Here is a 23,630-nt window from a genome sequence, read left to right as displayed (position 1 = left end):
ATTTGGTTTGAAATTATGATAGAATGTCTTTTTGCTGCAGAATTTCCAGAATCACTTCACTTTAAAAGGAAAAGTTGGATGTTTCCCTTGCTCAACTGGCGAGCGTTGATGTGCATGAATGTGCTTCACACATGTTGTCACCCAACCAAGCAGAAACTCTGCCAAAAAGAGTAAAGTGGGTGGAGTGGTGGGGGGACCGGGGTCACTGTAGGGGACAGGAGTATGGACAGAACAACAGCGGTTGCCAGGAGTTTATTTGTGAGTGTGTATCCCACAATAGTGCTGACCTCCTTCTGTTGAGAAACAGAAAGTGAGGATGTGTGTGCAACTCTGCCCACCTTGCTGTCCATGCTGAGGAAAAGTCTGCTTGTGTGTGTGTGTTCACCGAGCGTGACCCTGTGCCTATCCCCTCCTCTTCCCCGCTCAGAATCATATATGACGAATCAAAACAAAGTCGAGGATAATCCTTAAGTAGATGGTAGTGAAGAACAGGGTTTTCACAAATTCTTTACATATAAAACTTTGAAAAATTTAATTATTCACACCGTTGGGGCAAATAATGCCATGAAACTGCCAGAGCTACAAGGGAATGGGCTAGTCAAAGTCCATAGCTCAATACAATCAACACCTATATTTCAGGATTAATTTGCAAAGACATACTCTATAACTAGAATTTTTATTTAAGGTAGACAATACTTTGAAGTTTGCGGATCCTGTCCGCCAACATCCTGTTTAGACATTTCCCATCCACATAATATTTGTTTTTACATATTGATGCACTGGAATACTGTTCTAAGCAAATCAGCAGAAAGTACCACAGTGATTATTAAAGACCTATCATAAAAGAAGGCACACATTAGTGGGTGTACCTATTTGTTAGACAAAAACACTTGTTTACAAAACTCCACCTGTAAATTATTTAGTGCTTCTCAGCTTTCGTCTGCCTGCTGCTGATTATTAGAGGGCATAAACGTGTGGCGTCTGGGTGCTTACATAAATGACAGGTTGGAGTGATAATCACTAGTTATTGTATCGATCTGGTTGTCACACTGTGTGTGAGTGTGTAGAGCATATTTCAGTAGTGTACGAATATGGCTTTAAATGTCTGTCTTCCCATAAAGCACATTTCTTTGAATTGGAGCTATTTTTAATAACTGCACAGTGTTTTTTTTACGTTTTTTATTATGCTGAACATTTTCCCTTACTGTACAATCTCCCAGTTGCCTGTCACAGGGACAATAAATGTTATTTCTAGTCTATTCAAAAGTGTGAGGATGTGTGTGTATTTTGACCTCTCTGTGAGCTGTAGTCACAACATAAGCTAGCAGAGTAAGTATAAAAATAGCACAAGTGTATGAGTTTGGCCTTCAGGGTCTTTGCCTTACCGTAATGTGTGAGGATGCCCTGAGGAGTCACCACCTTACTGCAGACATGGCAGACAACAAGACAAAAATCCTCCAAAGCAGGGAAATGGGTGCAGACAAGCATCTCTGAAACAGACAGACAAATAAGATGCGATATTGATATGGGAGGAAGAAGAAACATGGCGTACCAACTGGAGGTGTCACAATAATAGCCGACAAGAAAAACAAATCCGTTGTTTGAAGGTACTTTCCGTTTGAGGCACATGGACAGGAAAAACTAAATGCCTAATGAAGACACAGGCTGGCTGCGCTAGCGCTACAAGCAGTTTCAGAACAACCTAAAAAGATCAGCTACTTTGTCTCTAAAAGTCAAGTAGTAAAACCTTCTTGATGACAGAAGCTAACGCCATTTAAAGATTAACTTCCTTGACATGGACAGCCCCAATGTTTTTATATTCGACGTTCCGAACAACACAGCATTCCGTTCTAATGTGGTAAGAATTAACAAAGGAAAGTTGTAATCAGCTGTCGGCTCTGTCTGTTACTAAATAGCAAAGAAACAAAACAAATCTGTGCAAAACTAGGAGCTGCACTGAAGCTCACAATTAGAGCAGAAAGCAGGAGCCCATAGCAACCTACTTTGCTGCTATAGTTAATCACTGAAGAAGAAATTGTGCAAAATGACGAGAAAGACAGAAATTGTACAAGTTGACAGCTGAATACATTTGCATGGATCGCAAATTTATTGTTTATGTCTTGTTTATGCTGCAACAAATACGTTTTGTACGCTCCAGATCCTTTAAATGATAAATCTTTCCAAATTAGAGGTGAATTGTTTCCTACTGCTTGCTTTTGTCCTTGTTAAGTAACTTAATGTCCTAATTTAATGTCACCATAAACATATTATACATATGGTTTTAAGGAGGTGGCGGAGGCAAAGAAGTGTCTGTGCGTTCCGTTTTACACGAGAGCTGCAAAACCTAGAGGGAATTACATGAAGAGCAGCAGCAGCAGCAGCAGCAACAGGTTCTATTTGTTCAATAAGCCAGCGGATGACAGCGCAGTTTGCTCTGAAGCCACCTGCCGAGGCAGCAGCATCACAGAGCCTGACTCAAGGGAACAAACTGATAAAACAAACTGTGCTGATGGGCTACTCTGGAACCCCTGGAGCAGCGCGTTTAAAGGAGAAAGCAGCACAAGCAAGCGCCCACCTTGCTTTGTTTTAACGTCGCAGCACATGAGAAGATTTCGAGCACCGCTTCAAAGTAAAACGCACCACCCACCTGGCCTGATTTCATCTTCCTCGTACTTTATTGTTCCGATTAGTTGTAAACCAAAAACCATCTCCTTTGGAAAACAAACGTATTATTTTGTTTGATTTCTTACACTTCTGTAATTTCCAATCGCCAAAATACAAGCTGCGTGCGATCATAAGAATAGAAAGGATCACTCAGTCAACAATAATGATGAAAATACATTTCTACTGAATTTCCTCAGCTGCTTTGATAAAAATATAACAAGAGCGACACAAATTTAGTCATTTTGGTTGTCTCCCAGTTTTTCTTTTCTCTTGGATAACCAGCTGAATAATTAGCTGTTTACTCTTTATTTTGCTTTCCAATTAACTAGCTTTTCTTTTACAAAGAAAGTAATTCAGACTCATTCTCTGTTTAACAAGTTTCTCTTTTTCTGCCTGGATCTATTGCTGTTATTAACTTTGCACACTTTGTCTTTTGATGTCCAGAGAAACTAGGCCTGACGCAATGATCCAGTGTTAACCTTAATTTATTTTCTGGATGAAGACATTGACAGAACCATTACTGCTTTTAATTCCTTATTCATACTCCTAGTGCACGGCTTCTGCGTTTAACTCTGTCTTGCGATTATTCCCATTATCTACATTTACTCTAGGGACTTTTTTCTCCTCGTAGAAAGTACTCTAAACTCATTTTTCAATTGACTACTTGCTAATTGAACCATTAGGTGAGTTTCTCTTTTTGTCCTGTGTTCTCATAGAAAGTACAACAAACTCCTCAATGCTTGTGTTTTTGTCACTTTCCTTAAAGAGCTGTTGTTGCCACTAACTTTGCATACTCTTTGTTTTACTTTGCTATAGATAGTACAGCTGGATTAGTGTTCCTTGCTACTGCTAGCATTGACCATGTGTGCTCTCTTTTCCAAAGACTACACAGCCAGGCCATCATGGTGTTTTGATAACTTGTATTCTTTTACTTTTCCTGGCTGCCTAGAAGAGCCAACAAGAGATAAGTGATTGATTACAGTCTTCTTATCTCAAGAAGAAACAGCCGGGTGACAAATTGTCCTCTGAAAGGAAGGCTAGAAGTGTACACTGTTCTGGATGGAGTACAGCATCATTATCCCTCAAGCTACAAGAGACACTCCCACCCACTCAAGAAAAACACAAGCTTGTAATAAATACAGAAGAAAAAATCCCACAAATATGTCCATTTAAAAGCAGCTATTTTCTCTTCTGGCTAAGCTTCCAGAAGCTAATCTTTCTGAACCTAAACAAGCGCTGCTGACAGAAATCACAGTACTTATTAGCACGGGCTTTAAGCCACACTCACAGGGAGGTGGTGCGCGTGTTTGAGTAAGCATGCAAGAAGGAGGAGAAGGAAGAGGGGGAGAAAAAAAACTGTATGTGAGACGTGTGTGTGTGTGTGTGGGTGCCTGACTGTTCGTGTTGTGATGACCCTGCATTACTGGCGAGTTTGCTGTCAAATTGTGGGACTAAGACAGAGTCATACTAAGTGTCTGTTGGCAAAGAGTCTCACAGCTGGACTGTACCATGCTACTGACTTGTATGTATGGAATGTGCATGTGATGCCAATCTTCAAGAGCGTGCGAATTAAAGCGCTAATGCGCGTTTACCAGGTCAGAAGGAACTGCATTACGTTCACACCATCAGGACGGTCACAAACCGACTGGGCCCGGTCAGCTGGACGCATTTCATGACCGCAGCAATCTTAATGCAACTTCAAAGGCTGGTGCGAATAAATCATTTAGAGAACTATGATGTCATTTGAAGCAGAGTTATGACACTGATGTGCTTTGTCAGCATGGTTCACCTAACTGATTTTTTTAAGCTGTATACAGTCATTGACACGTTATTAGGTATACCTTGATAGTATCGGGTTGATAGTATCGGGTTTTACTTTTACAACTACCATAATTATTCATTGCGTAGACTGAACAAGATGCTATAAACATCACTCAGAGATTTTTGTCAAAATATTGCAAGTACATCTGAAAAACTAAGACCAGGTCCATCTGGTACTTGCAAACAATAACACATAAATTATTTATCATCTGATAAATCTGATGCTCGGTTTTAACTTTAGGAAATCATCTTTACTACAACTAGATGCCTAAATGCATTGACCTGCAACGATATTATAGTCCGATTTGATATTTATGTCAACAAGCAATTGTACCAATGTGCACCAAGCAACGTGGTTGGTGAATGTAAATTTTTTACTCATTATGCAAAAACAAAAACCTCTGAAACTTAAATTTCCCTCACCTTCTTGTGAGTGCGTGTGTGTGGGGCATTGTTTCTTCAGGTATAATAGCAGAGACTGTGCAACTCCTGTCAAAATATTCACAATTGGACACCTTCGCACATCTGAACACCTCCACACACAATGTCTTTTCTCTGGTAAAAAGATATGCTGACACAGAATAATGTACTCGAGAAAACTGAGCGACAAGTACAAGAGAATGTGAAGAAAAAAAGAACACACTCTAGACTCTGCAACTGTGACACGAGATTTAGAAAGAGGATGGTTCCATAAAGATATGAAACAATTAGGTTAATAAACTCAACTTAAAACTGTAAATTAGGCTCTCTAGTTTTATTTGTACCCTTCAACTCTCTCACTAAGTATCATCTTTTTTATACTAGTTAGGGATTGTAGAAAATTGTGATGATAATCCCTTAAATCCAGCTCATCGTCTAATTTCATTGAACATTATTACTTATGCAAGATTATAGAAAAACAAGTTAATCGTCAGCAAATAATATTACAAGGATAATAAGTTTAGCATCCATTTATTACTATTTTGATAATAAATACTTTCCAAAATATTGTAACATTGGCTAATTTGTTGCTTGGCCAGAAAGCGACTGTATTTTCTACGTTCTCAGCTGTATATTCATTGTACATTTTTATGACTAAAAATATTTTTTAATAGTTAAATATGTGCTTTTTTTTAAAAATCATGGAGTGAAAACTGTGGGAGTCTTCTTTCAGCCAGCTGACTGTTAATGGAAAGTAACGGGAAGGTACGGACAACGTATGAAAAGGAAATGGTTCTGAACCCATGAAAAATGCATCAGGTCTGGACATTTTCTCCCAAAAGCATATCAGTTTCCATACAAATGTATTTTCAACATAATATAAGGATTTCTAAATTTAAATAAGTGTATTTAATAATAAAAAAATTATCAGAAAAAAAAAGGTTTCCTCATTAAATGTTAATGAAAATGCCACAATATTGTCTCACATTGTGCTTGAGTAATTATTTTGGTGAAGAGGGGTCATATGACTAACAGAAACACGTCTGTTAGCAAAATTACCAACTCATTTACCGAGCTGGCAACATATGTATGTGAAAGCCCTGTTTGTATACAGCTTTACACAACTGCCGCAAGACGACGCTTTCTACTGATGGAGCCGCATCGTGGAAAAAATAGCCAACATCAAATGATCATATTCTGAAGAGAAATTTCACCCCTTAGCTATTTTGAACCTTTCTAGTTTTGGTCGCTAATGGAGCCATCCGTCTTGGGACGTTTTGTTCCGACGATGCGTCAATTCACTTCAAGCCAGCTTTGACACAGTGGACTTAAGTAATTTTCTATATTTATATTCTGTATTCGGTTCCAGGTCAAATGTGGTTGAGTGATTTTAATAAGCATGGGGTCCCATAACGTTTGGCCTATGTAATGCAAATTCTAAAAATATATATATAGAATTGAATGTGTGATATTTGAGCTTTTTTTTTTTTTTTTTTTACTGTTCATGACTGTGTTTTTGTTTTCTTTTTTTGTTTTGTTTACTGGTACAAAATGGAAGCCTGAAAGGCAGAAGGAGCTTCCTTTTGCAGCTAAAATAGTTGAAACGACCAAAACTATAAAAGTATGAAATGGCAAACGGGAGAAATGACAAGCACTCGCTAAAATCGCATTATAGCAAAAATAAATTGCAATAATTAAATCATTTCTTGGTCAAATTAGCTAGTAAAGAAAAAATATACAATATCTAATCTCTCACTTTATACCTCATCACTGACAAGAATATACAGATCCAGACTTGCATCAATTATTGTTTATTTTTTTCTGTATACCATCAATGCAATCAACAGTCTCACTATAAAATAAAGTTTTCTTTTGCATCTCTGTCTGAGATTGCTTCCTTACTTAGAGTCAGGCTTCCTAGTTTGTGTTTACACTCACGGTAATGTGCCCTTTGCACAACTAAAAGCACAGAGCCAACCCACAATTCATATCCCGATTCAACCTCGCCATATCACCACAAATTTCAACTCAATTCTAATTTAGCTACAGTTCAAACTCTGAATTCAGCAATGAACCGCGTCTAATGCACAAAATGTTCATGTGTGCGACAGAGGTGGTCTGGTTAGTGCTGGCATTGATAGAAACATGGGAGTCGAGTGCGCACAGTGACTCTGAAAAATCCCTCGGTGCTGAAAGCAGCAACCTGGGCGTCAAGAATTAATTATGTCTTTGCAATGAATAGGCAAAAACAGAAAAAGTGCCAACTGTTGTTTCGATTTGGGCCTTTTCTGTGATCCTTTTCGGAGCAAAGTAAATAATATTCAAAAGGACAGCACAGAGGCCTTGAGGAAAAAAAAAAAGAGAGAAACTCTCATAAGATTTGTTGCAAAATGCTAGTTCCGAAGATCTGGTATAAAAGAACCTGGGCAGGGAGAGGAGGGGGAAAAAAAAGAGACCAATTTCCTTTGCATCTGCCAAATCAAATGCAAACGATGTGCTTCTTCCTGTCCCCTGAATTATGTGTTTTTCTCAGTTCAGGTTTGAGTAATAGGAACATGGAAGAACGTTTTACTGAGTATATGAACATAAAAATGGCGAACCTGCGGGAGTCTTTATATTATAGTTATTTGAAGATTTTAGGGTAATGCTCAGGCTGAGGTTACAGTTCTGAATAGAGCTGTATTTTGAACAAGCAAACCAGATAATTATTGGTCCGACAGAGTAAACAAGAGAAGTAGCAGTTGGCTAATGCTCCACAGACACGCTCACAATCACAAGAAGCCATGTTTATGCTACTTTTTCAAAGAACAGAGGAATGGGTGAATTCACATCAGGAAAGTCTTGCTTGGTCCAGACCAAAAGCAGACTGTTGTTTTTTTTTTTACCCCATTCCATGTGGTTTGCTTTCTCGTTGTATTTTTTCAAAAAGTAGAATATAATTTATAAACAAAGTCATAAGGGTGGTGATCAGTGCTCCAATTGGACAGAAATAAAAGGGGGTAGAGGAGTGTTGCGCCCTTGAATCAGGAAGATATTTTTATTCTACATTTTATTGTTTTCATATTAAATTATTTCATTGTTCCAAATATTTTACAAGTAATGTTTTCTGTCACTGCGTCCATGCCTCCTGCTCGCCACAGTGACTGCAGACATCTTTGTGTCAAATACTGTAGCAGTTGCCTTTCAAACATGCTGAATATAGACGCAAAAACAGGCCCCGCAACCTGGGTTAGGTTTAACAAATCACATTGGGTGTGGTAAGTCAATGCATTTGCACATCCTCCTCCCAGTATTTTGCACTTTGATGATCAGCATATGTTTTCCATAGTAATGAAGTCCTGATTTGAATCACATTGAGAGATACACAAGAAAGAGACACCTAAATAAAATGATCAGAAATGAATTTTTAATTTGCAAGGACTGGATACTTTTAACCCCCCCCCTAAACTGTTAATACAGCTAAATAAAAGTCTAGATTTTATTTTATTTTTTGACAAACTGTATTTTAGGTTTCACTAAACAAGGTTTATAATCTGACAATTTAATTAGTATCTACAAAAGCTTTTTTAATCCTTTCTTTTTCATGGAAACATTGTACATGTACTAAATGTTTGCCATCAAAACATTCAAATGTGTTGTAAAAAAATCAATCCATATTTGTTTACACACAAAGGCCAGTTTGCAAGAGTAAGAGTATTTCCAAGTTTGATGAGACAAGCAATAATTGTTTTAAAAACAAAACTGAAACTACAATCGAAACCGATTCTAGATAAATATGTCTGAATATATGATTTTTGAGGGTTTTTTCCCCCACTTCAAATATCAATTACTTAAAAGTCATATCAGAAATGTTTGGCACTGTAAGAGATTTTTACAAAATTCCCCAAATGTCGTCGCTCTATTTTTGGACTTTAAGGTTGACATGGATGGCATGACGAATTTCAGCACTGAACATGTAGCATTCACATCATGACTAATTCCCAGACTGCCACTTTCCAAACACTCTCATCTGCTTCGACCAACAAAGTATCACTCGTACTGGAAATGGCGCAGAGCCGCGACCTACAAAAACGTGGACCATTTCCCTGCATTGTAAACCGAGGTGCCATCTGCAGCACTACAATAATAGCGTAATGGTCTCAATGACATGAACTAAAGAGGTACGTTAACCCATAAATGGCCACATTAGAGCGCCGTCTAGTTGTAATGAGATCATGCCAGTGGCTGTATGTCTAATCAGGCCAAGTTTCTGTAGGTTGCCATCATTTCCGCCGTGTGTATGCGTGAATACGAGAAGGAGGTAGATAGTGATAATGACCTGCGCTGCACATCAATTACAGCCAAACTGGCCCTCGTGCCATCTCTCTAAATTCTGCCAGGGCAATGGCGCTAAAAGTCGAAGCCACGTCTCAATCACAGATCAGTCGCAGTTCTGCTGGATACTGATTTATCCATAAAGCCTTTGAAACACCCCCCGCCCCCCGATTGTTTGTGTCTGCATATCGGTCCCAGCAGGCCGTGGTGTCATGTTGCCAGCAGATCAGCAATTCTGTAAGCAGCGCTCCAGTCTTGCTCTGACAGAAGGGAAGACAGAGACGAGACATGTTGAGTGTGCGTAGGAGGAGAGGGGAGGCTGGTATCTGACCAGCAAGAGTGAGAAGAGTTTCCCCGGCTCCAAGCGTGCGTCACCGTCCTCCTACGGAGGGGAGGGGGGCGGGGGGTAATGTGCTGTGGCATACTCAAACTTTTAGGGGGACGACTCAAGTGTGTCACACTGAAGCCTATGATGTTCCTGCAGGGTATTTATGTGTAGTGAGGTGTGGAGGATCTCCTCTGGGTCTGTCCCCTCCAGGAGGTTGGAGTGAGACGGTATAAAGTCGACCCCCCTGTCTTCTCCCCCGAGCCATACCGTTTGTGCAAACAGCCTACATCCCTCCAACACTTAAAACGAGTGGTTTGAGCCATCACACTGAAAACAATACTGACGATGCATGTGATGGGTCCGCAATTGCCTCCCACTGCTTTAATTCAAATCAGGAAAGAAAGCAAATATTCCTACATGTGCTAAGTTAAACTATTTATAATTACAATAGCATTATGTTATCTTTGCTATAAAGTTATGGGACAAACGAGCTAAAATTTGTAGTAGTTTTTAGGTGCTGTTTGTGCAGAACAGTAGACCTTTCTGCTGAGGTAGTCAGGCTATCTGCCACTTTTCCCCCAAATGAAGTTTTTTTAAACATTTTTGCAAACTTCAAAATGACCTCAATCAATCTCTTGACCGGTAAATTATGCCTAAAAAACAAAAGACATGTTCTTGTTTGGTCTGTTAGGTCTTGCTGGTTCAATTTTGGAGATTCCACATTGGCAAAATAATGTAAACATTATTGACATTATTATACGTTTCCTCCTAAAATGAATATAATTCGTTTCGTTTTGTTTGTTTATTCCCGTTAACTGTCTAGTCTAACATAGCCAGGTTTGACTTACTTTAGGATGAATACATTTCAATTAAGTCAGCCAAATATTGGCTGACCTTTCCAATCTTTCCACTTCAGTGTTTGAAGTGGAAAGGTTGCTTATTTTGTTTAAATAAAAAAAAATTAAAATGAGATTAATTGCAGTTAATTAACTACGGACTATTTTAATTTAGTTCCATCGCTTATTTGCAAGTAATTTATGTAATCTTTTAACTGCATGAAAGGATCATTACATATCAAACTGATTCATACGTATCACAGGAATAATAATAATAGTAATAATAATAATAATAATTGAATTTTCTTAATTTGTAACATTTCAAGCTGTTTCTTAAAACCATTTTTCAAAATGTTTTTTTAATTTTATTTTGGATACATGCTCCGTGGGGCTGCATGACATTAGGAAAACATGACAAGGCAATATTGTTGTTTAACACTGGGATAATATCGATTGAACCACAGTTTTGCCATTACCCTGATTTCTATCATCACAATATCCTCACCATTCCCCGTGAACTTTATGATCTTGATCACAAAAATCTATATTTGCTGTGGCCATAACAGACAGTGAAGGTAATTTAATGGGCCAAATGTGTTATTAAAAAGTAGAACCTTGAAGGATAGACCTTGAAGTTTTACAGCTGAATATGTTCCAAGCTGGCCTTCCTGGTTGCAGTCTCACTCACATCGGTATTTCCATTTAAATATGTTTTTCATCTCCAAAATTTAATAATACCTTTAGGTTATGAATAAAATCCAAAGCGCCACAAAAATAACAATATGGCTGAAACTCCTCCCTCCTCCTAAAATGATCAGCATCAACCACTATTGCACTCAAGTATTTATTTTCTTTTATGTTTATTGGTACTATACTGTTAAAGTTGTTATAGACTGATCATAATTAATAATAATTTTTAAAAAAACCAGGAAAAAAAGTCATGCTTTGGCAATAAAAAACAATAAAAAAAATACGATCCGAAAAAAAAATAATATGATGTATGAAAATTAAATAAAGAATTACAAATCCTGTCTCTAGGGAATGTTTGAACTAAACTCCGTTAAAACGACCACTTAATAAGTCCAGTTTTGTGTCAATTAAATTAAATATATACCACAACAATCAGAAATGACGATCAAACACGGCACGCAAAATTAAAGGTGTGCATTCCGCAAAAACGGGAGCCAACGTTGAAACTACAACGAACATTTATATATATATATATATATATATATATATATATATATATATATACGCAGTTTACACATATACAGAGAAACCAAATAAGCGTAATTTCTCACAGAAGTGGTTAAAAAAAAAATGGAGCCGTAAACGCCGCCATGCATGTGCTGTAAAAACAATAACAAACCATCACCGTGTGGTACGTGACGGCGCTGCTCGCGCAAGTTCCTTACCGTTTCTGCCGAGTTTCGCGGCTTCGGCGGGGCAGCGAGAGTCGGCGTCGTCCTTATCCGAAGACGAGACTGCGTCTGCGTGGACACAAACATCCGCTTACAAACACATTGGCAGCGTTCGCAACAAACTTTAGGAGCCACGCGTGGGAGCCCTGCAGCTCCCGAGGCTCGGCTATCGGGTTAGCATTAGCCTGCTAGCGCCAGCCTGAGCTGAGCTGAGCTTCCTCACACCGAGTAGATCTGTCAAAAGCTAACAAACTTACAGCTGGACAGTTCAGCACGTCATGACTGAGCGCGTCAGAGGCACAAACTCTGCACCGAAACGCTTAGCTTTGCGTACGCGCATGTGCACTGCTGTCAAAGCAAGCTATTAATACTGCATTTTGTAGTAATATTTCTGACAGTTACTTTGCTGGGGCTCTGACAGACCCTGAATGGTGGAGGAGCTCACTCAACTCAATCACAGACAGCTGGACCACGCACTCCTCGAAGAGTTTGTCAGCTAAACACCACCACCACCACCGAGGCGCCAACTTACTATCAACAAAACGTAATTTAGTCGCACTGACGAAGGAAGACCAAGGTTCGCACAAAAAAGTATCCGGACTTGGTATTTGGCGATCCAGTGTCGCCATTGCTCTTCCTTCTTGTTGCTTTGCTGAGAGCCGTTTTTCTCTCTCTCTCTCTCTCTCTCTCTCTCTTCGCACGCAGCAGGCGAAAAACGAAAGAACGAGATATGGTGACGTCGCCGTCGGAAGGTTTCGGCTAACGTCGGTCATTTCCGGCGGATCAAGCGGTCGAGTGACAAATGGGGAGCTACAGTACATGGGAGTTCAAAAGTTCACTGTGTTCGCTGGAACTACATGGGAAAAACAGCTATCAAGTAAAAATAAAACATTTTTTAAAATGAAGGTATGGAAAAGGACTTGATTTAATAAATTAATATTGCACAAATCATCTGTTAGATATTAAGATATCAGTTTGCTTTACTGTTGAGTTGCTTAGGCTATACATGATATCAAAAAAGATTTGAAATGTTTAGAATTGTTGAATCTTTAAATCCACAATACTTGGCATTATTAGATAACTGCGGCATTTTCAACAATTAAGAAAAATATGCAATAAAAACCAAACAAGATTTCATTTAATTTTATTTAAATTCTATATAGCTGCCCTAAAAACGACTCCAGAATAATAGAGAACAAATGTAAACCATTAATGTTTAAAGAAAACACCAAGAATTATAAGGCCATCGTGACTTTCTAACACAATACAATAATATCCTATAAAGAAAAGTAGAAGTAAAGCAATATTTAATGTAAAGTATGATGGCATAAGCCTTATGATTTGGGGTAGCACTGTTCATGATAGCTTGTGTGTAGGATTAATAAAATTGCTAAAAAAAAATATGAACAATTCTTAAATAGTAGAACAAGAACTTATATCTTACATATGAATAAAAGCTGAAGGTTAGGAATAGCATCAAAGCGCAGTGTGACTGGTGAAATGAACAATGAAAGCAATAACACAAACCCTAAAAATATATATAAGTATATACATGAATAAAACACTCCTATCTATTTGGAGAAGCAAAGATAGAGGAAAGCTAATAAAACCAAACCCTGTTTAATTCTTTAAGTTTATTACATAACACAATAAAATCTAACAGTAGGAGCTAAATCATTACATCTGTGGATAAAAAATAGAGCAATATAACTTCAGCACGGTTCAGCAAGTGGAGCTGATGACCCTACACTGCCCTCTTGTGGCAATGGGTAGAAACTGTTCTTCAAGTGCAAAGGCTGCTTTAGTCCGAGTAAAATAGTTGCAAAAAAAATGTAATTGTACTTTTACTTTATGTTTAACATATTAATACAAGCCTTGCTTTCTATCAGCATCAATTTCGATACAGACAGGCTGACGATTGCTTGGAAATTACAGTTCTAATCGGGGGTCAGGAAATAATTAGTTTATGAAAGCCAGTTCCACACATTAGACGCAATATCTATAGATGGCTACGTTATCTTCTGCACTTAAAAACACATTTTCTGCAACATCCAGCTGTGGTGAAGCACAACGAGGGCTTCAGACACAGCCATCTATTTCTATCAATGACCACAATAAAAACAAAAAGTAAATAAAATAAATGTAAAAAAAAACACCTGGAGTGGTCATACAGTTCCTTAAAAGAGTATTCATATCCCTATTACCTTTTGTTACACCACAAACACAAATTTTAATTTACTTCATCTAGATTTCATGTGAATGCAAACTAATGCATAACTTTAATGGAAGCAGATGAAAGATATGGCTGTATAATTAATCAATCCGTCTTCATCCACTGATCAGTGGTGGTGGACACAATACTGGAAATGATGTGTTGTTATAACTCACATCAACTCTCACTAAGCTTTCATGAGAAAACACCATTTCACACACAAAGCTCCTGGAAAGGCTTCAAGGTCTTTTCATCACAAAAACAGCACGCCAAAAATACTTTTCAACATGAAAACGATCCCAGTCAAGAGATCGGTCATGAGTCATTCAAGGATAAGATTCACATTATTAAGTAATGTGGTTAGTTGTACTAGGAGGTACAATTAATCATAAAGTTATTCATACCGTCTAGGTTTCTGTATTGGAGAAAGCAGCCATTGTGCACAGCCACTTTGGCTGTAGGCGTATCAAAACCCAAGACTCCAAGGCTCCTATTCTGTGAAGAGAGCAACACATTCTGGTTTGCACAGCACAAAGTCACAGTAACAGTTGTTTGCAGCTTGCAATAAGTCACATAGAGGAAACAAGCTGAAGAAGGTGAGACCATAAGTTAGCTTTCGAGTATAGGAGGGAAATTAACACCACTGAACACTCCATTGACGCATTATGGTAGTGGCAGCATCGTGCTGCGATGTATTTCAGGATCAGGGAAGCTGGCCATGGTGGGGTTTCAATTAGAGGCTGCAAAAGATTTCATTTTGTGTCATGTCATTGAATTGATTGTTTTACTGTTTACTTCTGAGAAGAGGTTTTTATGTCAAAAAGATGTCGACATAAAACCTGGCATCGTCACGAAAGTTAAAAATGTTCTTAACACTTGTGCAACAAAACGGAAGGAGAAAGAGTGCATGTATAAAAGCAAACACGCCATCAGATACAAAGGAAATTCGATTAAAAAAAAAAATCCATTCACTTTTATTGACAAATACAATGAAATGATGCAGGCCACATCCAAGAAAGCAGATATCTTTTCCACTATTCATTCGGATACATGAGGGAAACAAAAACATATTTTACTCAAGACAAAGTACAGTACAAAAACATGTTTGGTGTCACATCAAGAATTAAGCAAATGGACAACAGATAACAATAAAATGAACTTTAACAAATAGTACTTTGGCAGAATGTCACATATTTTGCAAAATATGAATGATGAAAATTGGAATATAATGAAAAAGATGTTATTACTACATTCTAAATGATTTCTTAGTTCTTTAATTGGTACCTTGGTTCCAACTCAACAGAGCATCTTTATCAGCCTCTCTGGTGTTTTTGGGCTTGTACTTAAAAAAACTCAATCATATTAAGCACCATAGAAGTAACCAGATTCCTGATATTTGAGTGACTGTGTCAAAGAACTTGACACAGTCATTTTTGAAGCTTGAAAGCAAACCATGAATGTGGCTGAATGTAGGGATCTGGTTAGTTTCACCAGGAGTTGCACTTACCACCGCCTGCCACTAGGTGGTGGTAAATGGTAAAGCATTTCAAAGAACATGAAAGAAAACACGTTTTGAGCTAAATGCGAACGGGCTTCAAGTAAAAACAGCAACAGAATTGTAAATATTTCACACAGATTTTATGACTAAATGCAATTTATATTTTTCTATTCATTTATTTATAACTAAACAATAGGGCATCCCATTTATTGGGTGCCCTAGAGAAAATGTGGAAAAAAAGGCCTTAAGATAAAACTGTTTTATTTACAGATATTTTGTAATTCAACCTTTGATTTGGATACATTTATTCAAAGGAAATCATTTGGGTGTCGCTTTAATTCCTCTACTGTACATTTAGCTTGCATGATGGTGTGAAGCCCACTTAAAAGGTAAAAATGTTTGATGCAAGTTAAATACAAGACTTTTATTCTAAGTTGCAAGACTTTCCAAAGAAATATATGGAGAATGGGGATTTTATTATTTCAGGACCGTCATTGTGCAAGAAGTAAACCGATGTCAAGTCATTTAGGTTGCAAAATGCCAGTACGGCTTTGTGCAACGTTAGCATAAGCAAAAAGCCAACCTATAACAGGTTCAAACAATCTCACCTCTATCAAGAACATTTTCTAGATATGTATAAAAGCTCAATACTTCATATATATTTGACTTTCCTTTCCTTCTTTTGCAGAACAACAAGTGGGCACTGGTGTTAGATTGGCGCAGGAACCTGCTGTCTTCCAGATCCAGGTTGGGAGGAGAATTTCTGGGAGTGCCAGCGAGTCTCCTTGTAAACAAACCAGGCATTGCCGGCCCAAATGAACATGTTGAGATAGCCGAACACCTGCAAATACACAAGCAGAACAAGAAAATGCGTAGATAAATCTAGAAGATTAAGCTAGGTAAGAGATTGAAATGATCAGACTTGACTAATCATTTGCTCTACAACTAATCGACAGCTTCAGTTATTGATGACTAAAAGTAGGTCAAACTAGCTGCTGGTATGCATTTCTTCTTACCACAGAGATGTTGAGCGTCCGCATGTTGGCGAAGTCCGTGACTTCACACGTGATGTTCCTTCCCTTACAAATAGCTAGCGTGCCACTAACTCCGTCAGTATCCGTGGCGTCCTTTACGTTCTGCAGACCCTTTGCCCAGGCAGATGAACAGACCAACCACAGGAAGGCCAGGATTGCTGTCATGATAAAGTCCTAGCAAAAAAAAAGCAAAAAAGTCAACACTAGAGACACAAGATTTTCACAATACAATACAAGATGTGGTCAGCCATTTAAATTTTGTTCAGTTTATTTACTCACAAAAATAGGCCCGAAGTCAGAGTCTTTGTAGACATGCATGTAGCCTAAGTAAACCAGCAGAGCTACCATGCTGTACAAGAAGCATACAACTCCGATGCCGACAAAGAACTCCGCGGCGGACGACGAGTCTCCCATCAGGTGCGTGGTAGTGACATTGTGATTACATATAGTGATGTTTCCATCGATGAGCAGGACCTGGCTCAGCCTGTCCATGACATAGAGGACAGCCAAAGAAACAAAAACATGTTTATTCAATATCTTTTGAATTGAATTTTTTTTTTTTACATATGCACTGCTAAGTGACCAAAATTGTCTGACTGGGACCATCCGTGATGAGAGAGTGACCGGTCAGAAACTCAAAAATAGACAGACTGGTTGCTCAAGCAATTAAAACTTTAACACTGGGGATAGAGGGAGGCTTTTTTTTTATGTCGGTATTAATTAATTTTGTCTGTTTTTAAATGGCAAAACATTGCTTTCCCATTGACTGCTGTTTCTCACACACACACACACACACACACACACACACACACACACACACACACACAGTGTGACATTACCTCTGCTCCTAATATAAATAATGAATGAGCACTGATGACCAGAAGGTGAATTCTGTTATTTATAGATATTAAGAGACATCAGAATCAAATTCATATTAGCAGGGTTACAAAAAAAGAAAAATACAGAAATTGGAATTTGGCCACAAATCTCTAATCAATACATCTACGGCAGATTTCAAAAGCAGAAGCATCAATGTATGGAAGATTTATACCTAAACGGGTAGTGAAAGCTGGCATTGAGGGTTTCATTCATGCCACCACCGCAGAAGAGAGACACGACGTTCGTACCCGAGAATCCACCACAGCTTCCGAAAGCGAATATGGCCGTGAGCTGTGTGGACGAAAAACAGACACGCACATTAGGGACGCTGCTCACGCCAGCATCAGAAAATACAGTTAAATAATGACTAAACCAAAAAAAACAAAAAAAAAACAAATTGTTGATACTACTGGAATAAATTAACATATTGCAAGAGTAAAACCATATGTACATCCCCGCTGAAGATGCATAAATATCATTAACATAAAATCTGATTATTTTGTTATTCCCCAGTCGTACAATTTCACTCAGAAAAATGTCGATTACTCCAACTTTTATTTGGGTTCGTTCCTATTTTTGTCTGATACCTTTTTCTGTAAATTTCATTTCATATATAGATATTTTTCTTGGCTTTTTTTATTTAAAATGTCCCAATATGTTCATGATGTAATTCACTCTGGCAAGTTTCTCAGAACCTCTGGAAGAGAAACAGGCCCACAGCATCACTGATCCTTCGTCTTATTTAACAGTGAGCCACTTATCAATCTTTTGAATATTTTTTATGTTTTTTAAAAAAAAAACAATGTCTGGTTATGTTGCTGTAATCAAAGCTACATTCACCCTACGCTTTTTGCACAATATTAAAAAAGGGTGCCAATAACACTGGACGGTTCCGCAAAGCTTTTGTTTTAAAAAACCGAGCAAAAACACAACAACATATTTGAAAATCCAAACATTTGAAACATTTTCTGCCAATGTGTTTTCACTTAAGCTCCCCTTCAGCCGTCAAATTCCTTTGCGCAGAAAAGCATCTGATTCAGTTTGCCGACCATGTGACACTAATTCTCCCCTCTTAAAACCAACAGAGACTAAATCCTTTTGTCTCCAGGGCGACTGCGACTCTGCCAAGGCCTTCCCCGAGTGCACAAACGATCACCATCAGAAGTCAAGCTCATTCGAAGCCCTGCTGATATTATGTTACCTCACTACCAGTGATGATGACGACGCGGGGCGAAAATGTGCCAAAGTCAGTCCCCAGCCAGCGCACTGCTGGACTGGCGTAGTCTGTCAGCCTGAAACAGACTGGCTCGTTGTTGGTGGAGGCAAGCCCAGAACGAGCAGAACGGGACGCGATCGAGTTGCTACGTTTCGCTGATGCTCCTTCACAAACGTTGCTCAGCTTTTACGCCTGGTGTAGCTTTTTATGTCGGAGGTAGTCAGACATCTTATACGCACTGTGAGGAAAAATGTGTCATGAGGGCGAGGTATATGTTTTTTTTTTTTTTGTTTGTACGGATGAGGATTAGAGCTGCTGGGAGGGATAAAATAAAAAATCTGATTTTTATTTTCAAAATTCTGACTAATCTTAAAATCTTGACTTTAAACATGTTCAGTTGTCAGTTATGTTGTTGGTATGTGAAAATAATGACATGATGTCTTTTTTCCTCATTATAGGATTTGTAAGTCTGCCCCAAATGAGTTTGGCAGATGTGAGTTTTAAGACCATTTACCTGATGGTTTAGACAATTATGACTGTGAGAAAAGGAAAATAACTCTGAGATTAAAGTCAGAATTTTCTTTGCATGTTACCGTACAAATAAAACCAAGTGTTATTTATCTTTACATTCTGATCATTTTTAAAAACTAAAGTATAAGTTTAAAAATGTTTTAATTTTTTTTATATATAAATTGCTAAAAGAGGAAATGTTAGCAGCCCTGAAGAAAATCATGTTAAAATATTTTTGCAGTAAAATAATAATGAAAAAAGAAATTACAACAATATCTAATTTGCCTACGTTGCTGCCACAAAGAAAGTCAGCAAAAGAGTTCTTATTATGGCTATCAAAACATAATCCACAACATGAATTTATTGTTTCATTTTGATACATGAACTTCTACAACATATATACTCATCCATTAAATGTATTTCAATCTCAAGTGCATCTGGAAAGTGTTCACAGCAATTTAATTTTCCCTCATTTCCTTATGTCACAGCCTTAGCTCCTAGTTGCATTAAATTGATCTCCGTCTTCAAAATTCTACACACAAATGCACCTCCGTGACAATGTGGGAAAAAAAGTTTGAGATTTTGCAAAGTTATTCAAAATGTAACCTTGAGAAATCACACATATGTAAGTATCCACAACTTTCGCCTTCAAGCTCAAAACTGAGCCGTTTCCACTGAAGTCAGAAGTGTTTGGTGTTTTGTGCCGGACTCTGTGTCTTCTGTGACAGAAGCAATAAACTGTTGTTTGACGCTGATGAAGGTGGAACTGTACCAAAAGACAAAGGACGAGTAAAGATGTCCATCCATCAGCCGATCTACTTCCCAACTCCTAACCTGTGCTCATAAGCCACAGATAGCAAATTGTAAGACTGAGGTCATAAATGGAGTTATTTCGGGACACAGTGAGCAGTTTAGGATGAGGGAGTGCAGACTCGGTCTCTTCTGCATCGAAATCCTTGGAGGGAGTCCAGGCATCCGAGTCCCTTCCAACTCATCTCAGGGGAGATATATAGGAAAAACTGGAATGCCTGGGGCTAAACCCAGAATTTGTTTTAGGGTTGCCTGGAAATGCCACGATAGCCCTACAATAAAACCAGTAGGATGTGGTTTGGGGGGTGGGGGAGAAAAAGACAACTGAAATAAACACTCAACTAAAAGTCATATTTTAATGATTTGAACAGCGAGTAGAACACCGTGTACGTCTCAGTAAAGCATTTGATTCTCCTTATCAGGAGATGCTGTTTAATAGACGACAACATTTAGGTTTGAGTGAGTGGCTTAGGCAGGTCCAAATCTTGTAAGGAGTCCCCCAAAAACCCACGTTCACAGGTGAAGTTCACCTCTATGCAGATGATGTTATACTTTGTTCACTTGGACCTACATTGAGATAAGCCGCCTTTAAGCGGCCGTAGCTGAAACAGATGACATTGGGATTTCTACCCTAGAGGAAGACCTTATTAAGGCAACAACATGCTTTTGTCTCCCAGGGTTGATGTTAAGCATTCAGTAAAATCAGAAGGCTCGACCGGCATTTTGTTATGAAAAACAGGGTTCAGGTTCTAACTTTTAGCTTGCCCTGTAGGCCAGATCTTTATTTTTTATTTTTTGCAAAATAGATGTTCATCTCTTTAACATCGTAGGACTCATTAAATGAATGGAGGAAAGCCAACGTGGGCCACAGGTCTGACTTATCCCTAAAGTTTAGGTTGTTGTTTAACTAAAAGTTAGAGAAAATTGTTGGAAGGCATTCACTGCATCAGGCAGGAAGTGGCTTTCATTAAAAGGACCAAAAGAATGTGGAAACGGTAACCTCGAGAAAGCTCTTTCATAAAAAAAAAAAAAAAAAAAAAAAACCTCTTCATTTTTGTCTCATCAGCACAACCGACACACACACGCTCACACACACGCGCGCGCACTAAAAGTGCTTACATGCTCTCACCTTGCTATGCTTCACTCCAGATGTTTTCCTTTTCCGTCACTTCCTGTTTTTTTTTTTTTTTTTTTAAATTATTATTATTATTATTATTATTTTTTGGTCTACTCGTGCTACTTTGCTTACTTGGGAAACTCCGTCACAATTTACAACAACCAGGAAAAATCAAATGAGTTCTGTTGTCAACATCCCCAATAAGAAAAAGTCAAAGAAATTTGGCATCTAATCTGGGTGAGAATTTCAAATATGTACAAGATGTAAACAAACTGTAGTAAATGTAATAAAATACAAACAAAAGTATGATTTTGTTGTTGTTGTTTAGAAACCTTTTAAAACATGACCAACTCACATCAGAAAATCAACAGAAAGTTTTTTCATCTGTCAAATGGAATGAACAGTGGAGACTTCTAACATTTCGTCAAATAAATACTGCTTCCTGTTTGCAGCTCACAAATGATAACATCTGAGGAGGTTTCTGTGTTGAGGCCACATCACTCACACACTAATCAGATTATTTTAGAGCCACTCAAAAACTTCACTTACAAATGTTCTTAAGCCTCGTTCCTACTCATTCCTTTTCGATTTGCTTGCAATGGTGTTTCTTCTCTCAAACCAACACATAAAAAGAACAGTCAAAGTTTGCTTCCTGGAAACAGGACAGTAAGATTTAGTGTTAAATTAAGATTTATACATGTTTAGTTTTTTTTCAAACCTGACCAGGTGTTGCACAGATCCGGTCTCCGAAAGTTCCCAGAAAAACCAAAAAAGAAAAACATTTTGTGGGTATTTACTGACTGAATTAATCATTTTTGCTCCACACTTAGCATGAATAAGCAAATCCATTGTGTTAAATGAAGCTTATGTAAAGCAAACACACACTTCCACACACACACCGCCTTGTCCTGAGTCAGATGACTGCTGCTTTGTGGTCCTCGGTGTGTGTGTGTGTGTGTAAATGTGGATATCATGAGAAAACAGAAAATATACCTGGATTCACTGAATGCTCGTCTGATTACTGGACCTTCTGCTCCTTTGGACAAAAGCCGACATGTTTCCTGTACTTCAGAGCTGTTTTTCAGGGGTAAATTATTGCTTAAAAGAGTATTAATCTCTAACTGGGTTCTTGTAAGGCCTGCACTTTTATGCAAGGAGCAAATACAGCTTAACTAGACAAAAACTGGCTTCAACCTTCAGGTGCAAATTAGGCTTCAGTGTGCGTGTTGTTCTTTTTTTTGTATTTAAATTCGCAAAGTTGATCGGAATGAGCCAAACTGTTGGATCTCTGTGCATATTTAGGTGTTTTCAAAGGAACATATGCGCACCAAGGAGGGTCTCTGGACCTCCCTGTTCTATGAGGGGAAAAAAAAAAGAAAAAAGATGAAACCAACGCGCAATCTGACTTACCCATTCAACCAGCTTAACGAAGCCGAGAGGCTCTTTGAGGGGCGACAAGTTGAGTCGAAATCCGGTCATCATGATTAAGCCGTTTTCCGCCCAAATCTTCACCTAGTTTTTGCCTCTAAACTGTAGGTTGGATGATGATCCAGCTGAAAGGGGAAAAAGTGGGAGTTTCCTGAACAGAGTGACGTGGTTGTGTTCCTGACGCTGCAAGAAATGACCGCTTCGGTTTATTTAACGCAACTTTTTTCCCCCTCCCCCCTCAATCAAGCTTCTGCCCCAAAAGTGGGGAGGAAATGCGAAACACGAGGATCCACTTACCTAAAATGCAGCTTGATGCGTGTTGGGAGTTTTTTTTTTTTTTTTTTTTATGACACGTGTTGCTGGAGCCGATCCTTTGTTCATGCGCGAACTTCTTTCAGCGGGCGAGCTCTGCTTGCTGGGCGATGCGCTCAAGATGTGGCGGATACGGCGCGTAAAAGTGTGCCAAACTTCACCCTCGACGCGCTGCGTGCGTGGGATTTGGTTACAGGAAATCGACGCCGCCACATGCAAAACAACAACAAACCAAAAAAAAAAAAAGTGAAAGTTTTTTGGGGTTTTTTCTCGTTTTCTTCTCCAAAATAGTAAAAAAAAAAAAAACCGAGAAAACGCATCGGGTGACTGAAAATATACCGCAGCTGCAGCTTTCGAGCGCGGCTGGGCATTTACCGCAGAAAGCCCATGCAAACTACGAACTGAAGATTCAGTTCCGTTTGCAGAGGTAGGAGAAGACCAGCCACCCAGTTCCCGTTCAGGAGATGGTAAGAAATACATGGAGCCTGCCCCCCTCAGCCCTCTCCTCGCTGAGGTTGCAGTCTTTGGTCATATGATCCAAATGGACACGCAACAGTTCCTTGACATTGAAAAAAAAAGTATCAAAAGGGCCATATCTGACCCACACCATACACCGTCTGAGATCCACTGAAAATCTGTCTCCGCAACAATCATCTGCTGCGCGCTACAAATGTGGAGTGGTGTGAAGGAAGCTATAAAATGTCCCCCATAAAGTTTGAGGTAAGATGAAACCTTAACTGAGATTCTTGGCCCACACGTGAGGCAAAAAAAAAAAAAAAAAAAAAAAAAATTAAATAAAAATCCAGCAGT

The 23,630-nt window shown here is 38.6% G+C and overlaps 2 protein-coding genes and 1 long non-coding RNA gene across 5 annotated transcripts in view; 1 reads left to right on the top strand and 2 right to left on the bottom strand.

Annotated features, from left to right (window-relative positions):
- The window catches only part of atxn7l1 (ataxin 7-like 1), a 34,451-nt gene extending 21,953 nt beyond the window's left edge, over positions 1-12,498 (bottom strand). The window contains exons 1-3 of one of the 2 annotated variants that reach the window (XM_028044443.1): positions 12,337-12,498; positions 11,799-11,873; positions 1,386-1,490 (exon numbers count right to left, since the gene is read on the bottom strand). In XM_028044443.1, coding sequence (XP_027900244.1) covers positions 1,386-1,490; positions 11,799-11,873; positions 12,337-12,433 — 277 coding nt within the window. In that variant the 5' untranslated portion in view covers positions 12,434-12,498. Of the gene's footprint in view, positions 1-1,385; positions 1,491-11,798; positions 11,874-12,336 lie in introns of those variants that run through there. The other variant, XM_028044444.1, reaches the window with a different exon arrangement.
- Positions 11,880-15,412, top strand: LOC114161251 (uncharacterized). The gene is made up of 2 exons (XR_003598970.1): positions 11,880-12,381; positions 12,510-15,412. It is a non-coding gene; the product is annotated as an uncharacterized LOC114161251 (long non-coding RNA).
- Positions 14,967-23,003, bottom strand: sypl1 (synaptophysin-like 1). 2 transcript variants are annotated; one of them, XM_028044447.1, is made up of 6 exons: positions 22,806-23,003; positions 22,491-22,691; positions 17,600-17,718; positions 16,828-17,032; positions 16,531-16,722; positions 14,967-16,355 (listed from the first exon to the last, which is right to left on the bottom strand). In XM_028044447.1, exons 2-6 carry the CDS (start codon positions 22,560-22,562, stop codon positions 16,224-16,226), a joined length of 720 nt encoding a protein of 239 aa, XP_027900248.1. In that variant the 5' UTR covers positions 22,563-22,691; positions 22,806-23,003; the 3' UTR covers positions 14,967-16,223. The 2 variants fall into 2 exon arrangements, with proteins under 2 accessions (XP_027900248.1, XP_027900249.1); XM_028044448.1 differs by having other exon boundaries at positions 22,491-22,633.
- Positions 23,004-23,630: the final 627 nt, after the last annotated feature.

Source organism: Xiphophorus couchianus, chromosome 17, assembly GCF_001444195.1.
Source record: "Xiphophorus couchianus chromosome 17, X_couchianus-1.0, whole genome shotgun sequence".
Lineage (NCBI taxonomy): Eukaryota > Metazoa > Chordata > Actinopteri > Cyprinodontiformes > Poeciliidae > Xiphophorus > Xiphophorus couchianus.
This window is presented reverse-complemented; position numbering and strand designations above follow the sequence as displayed.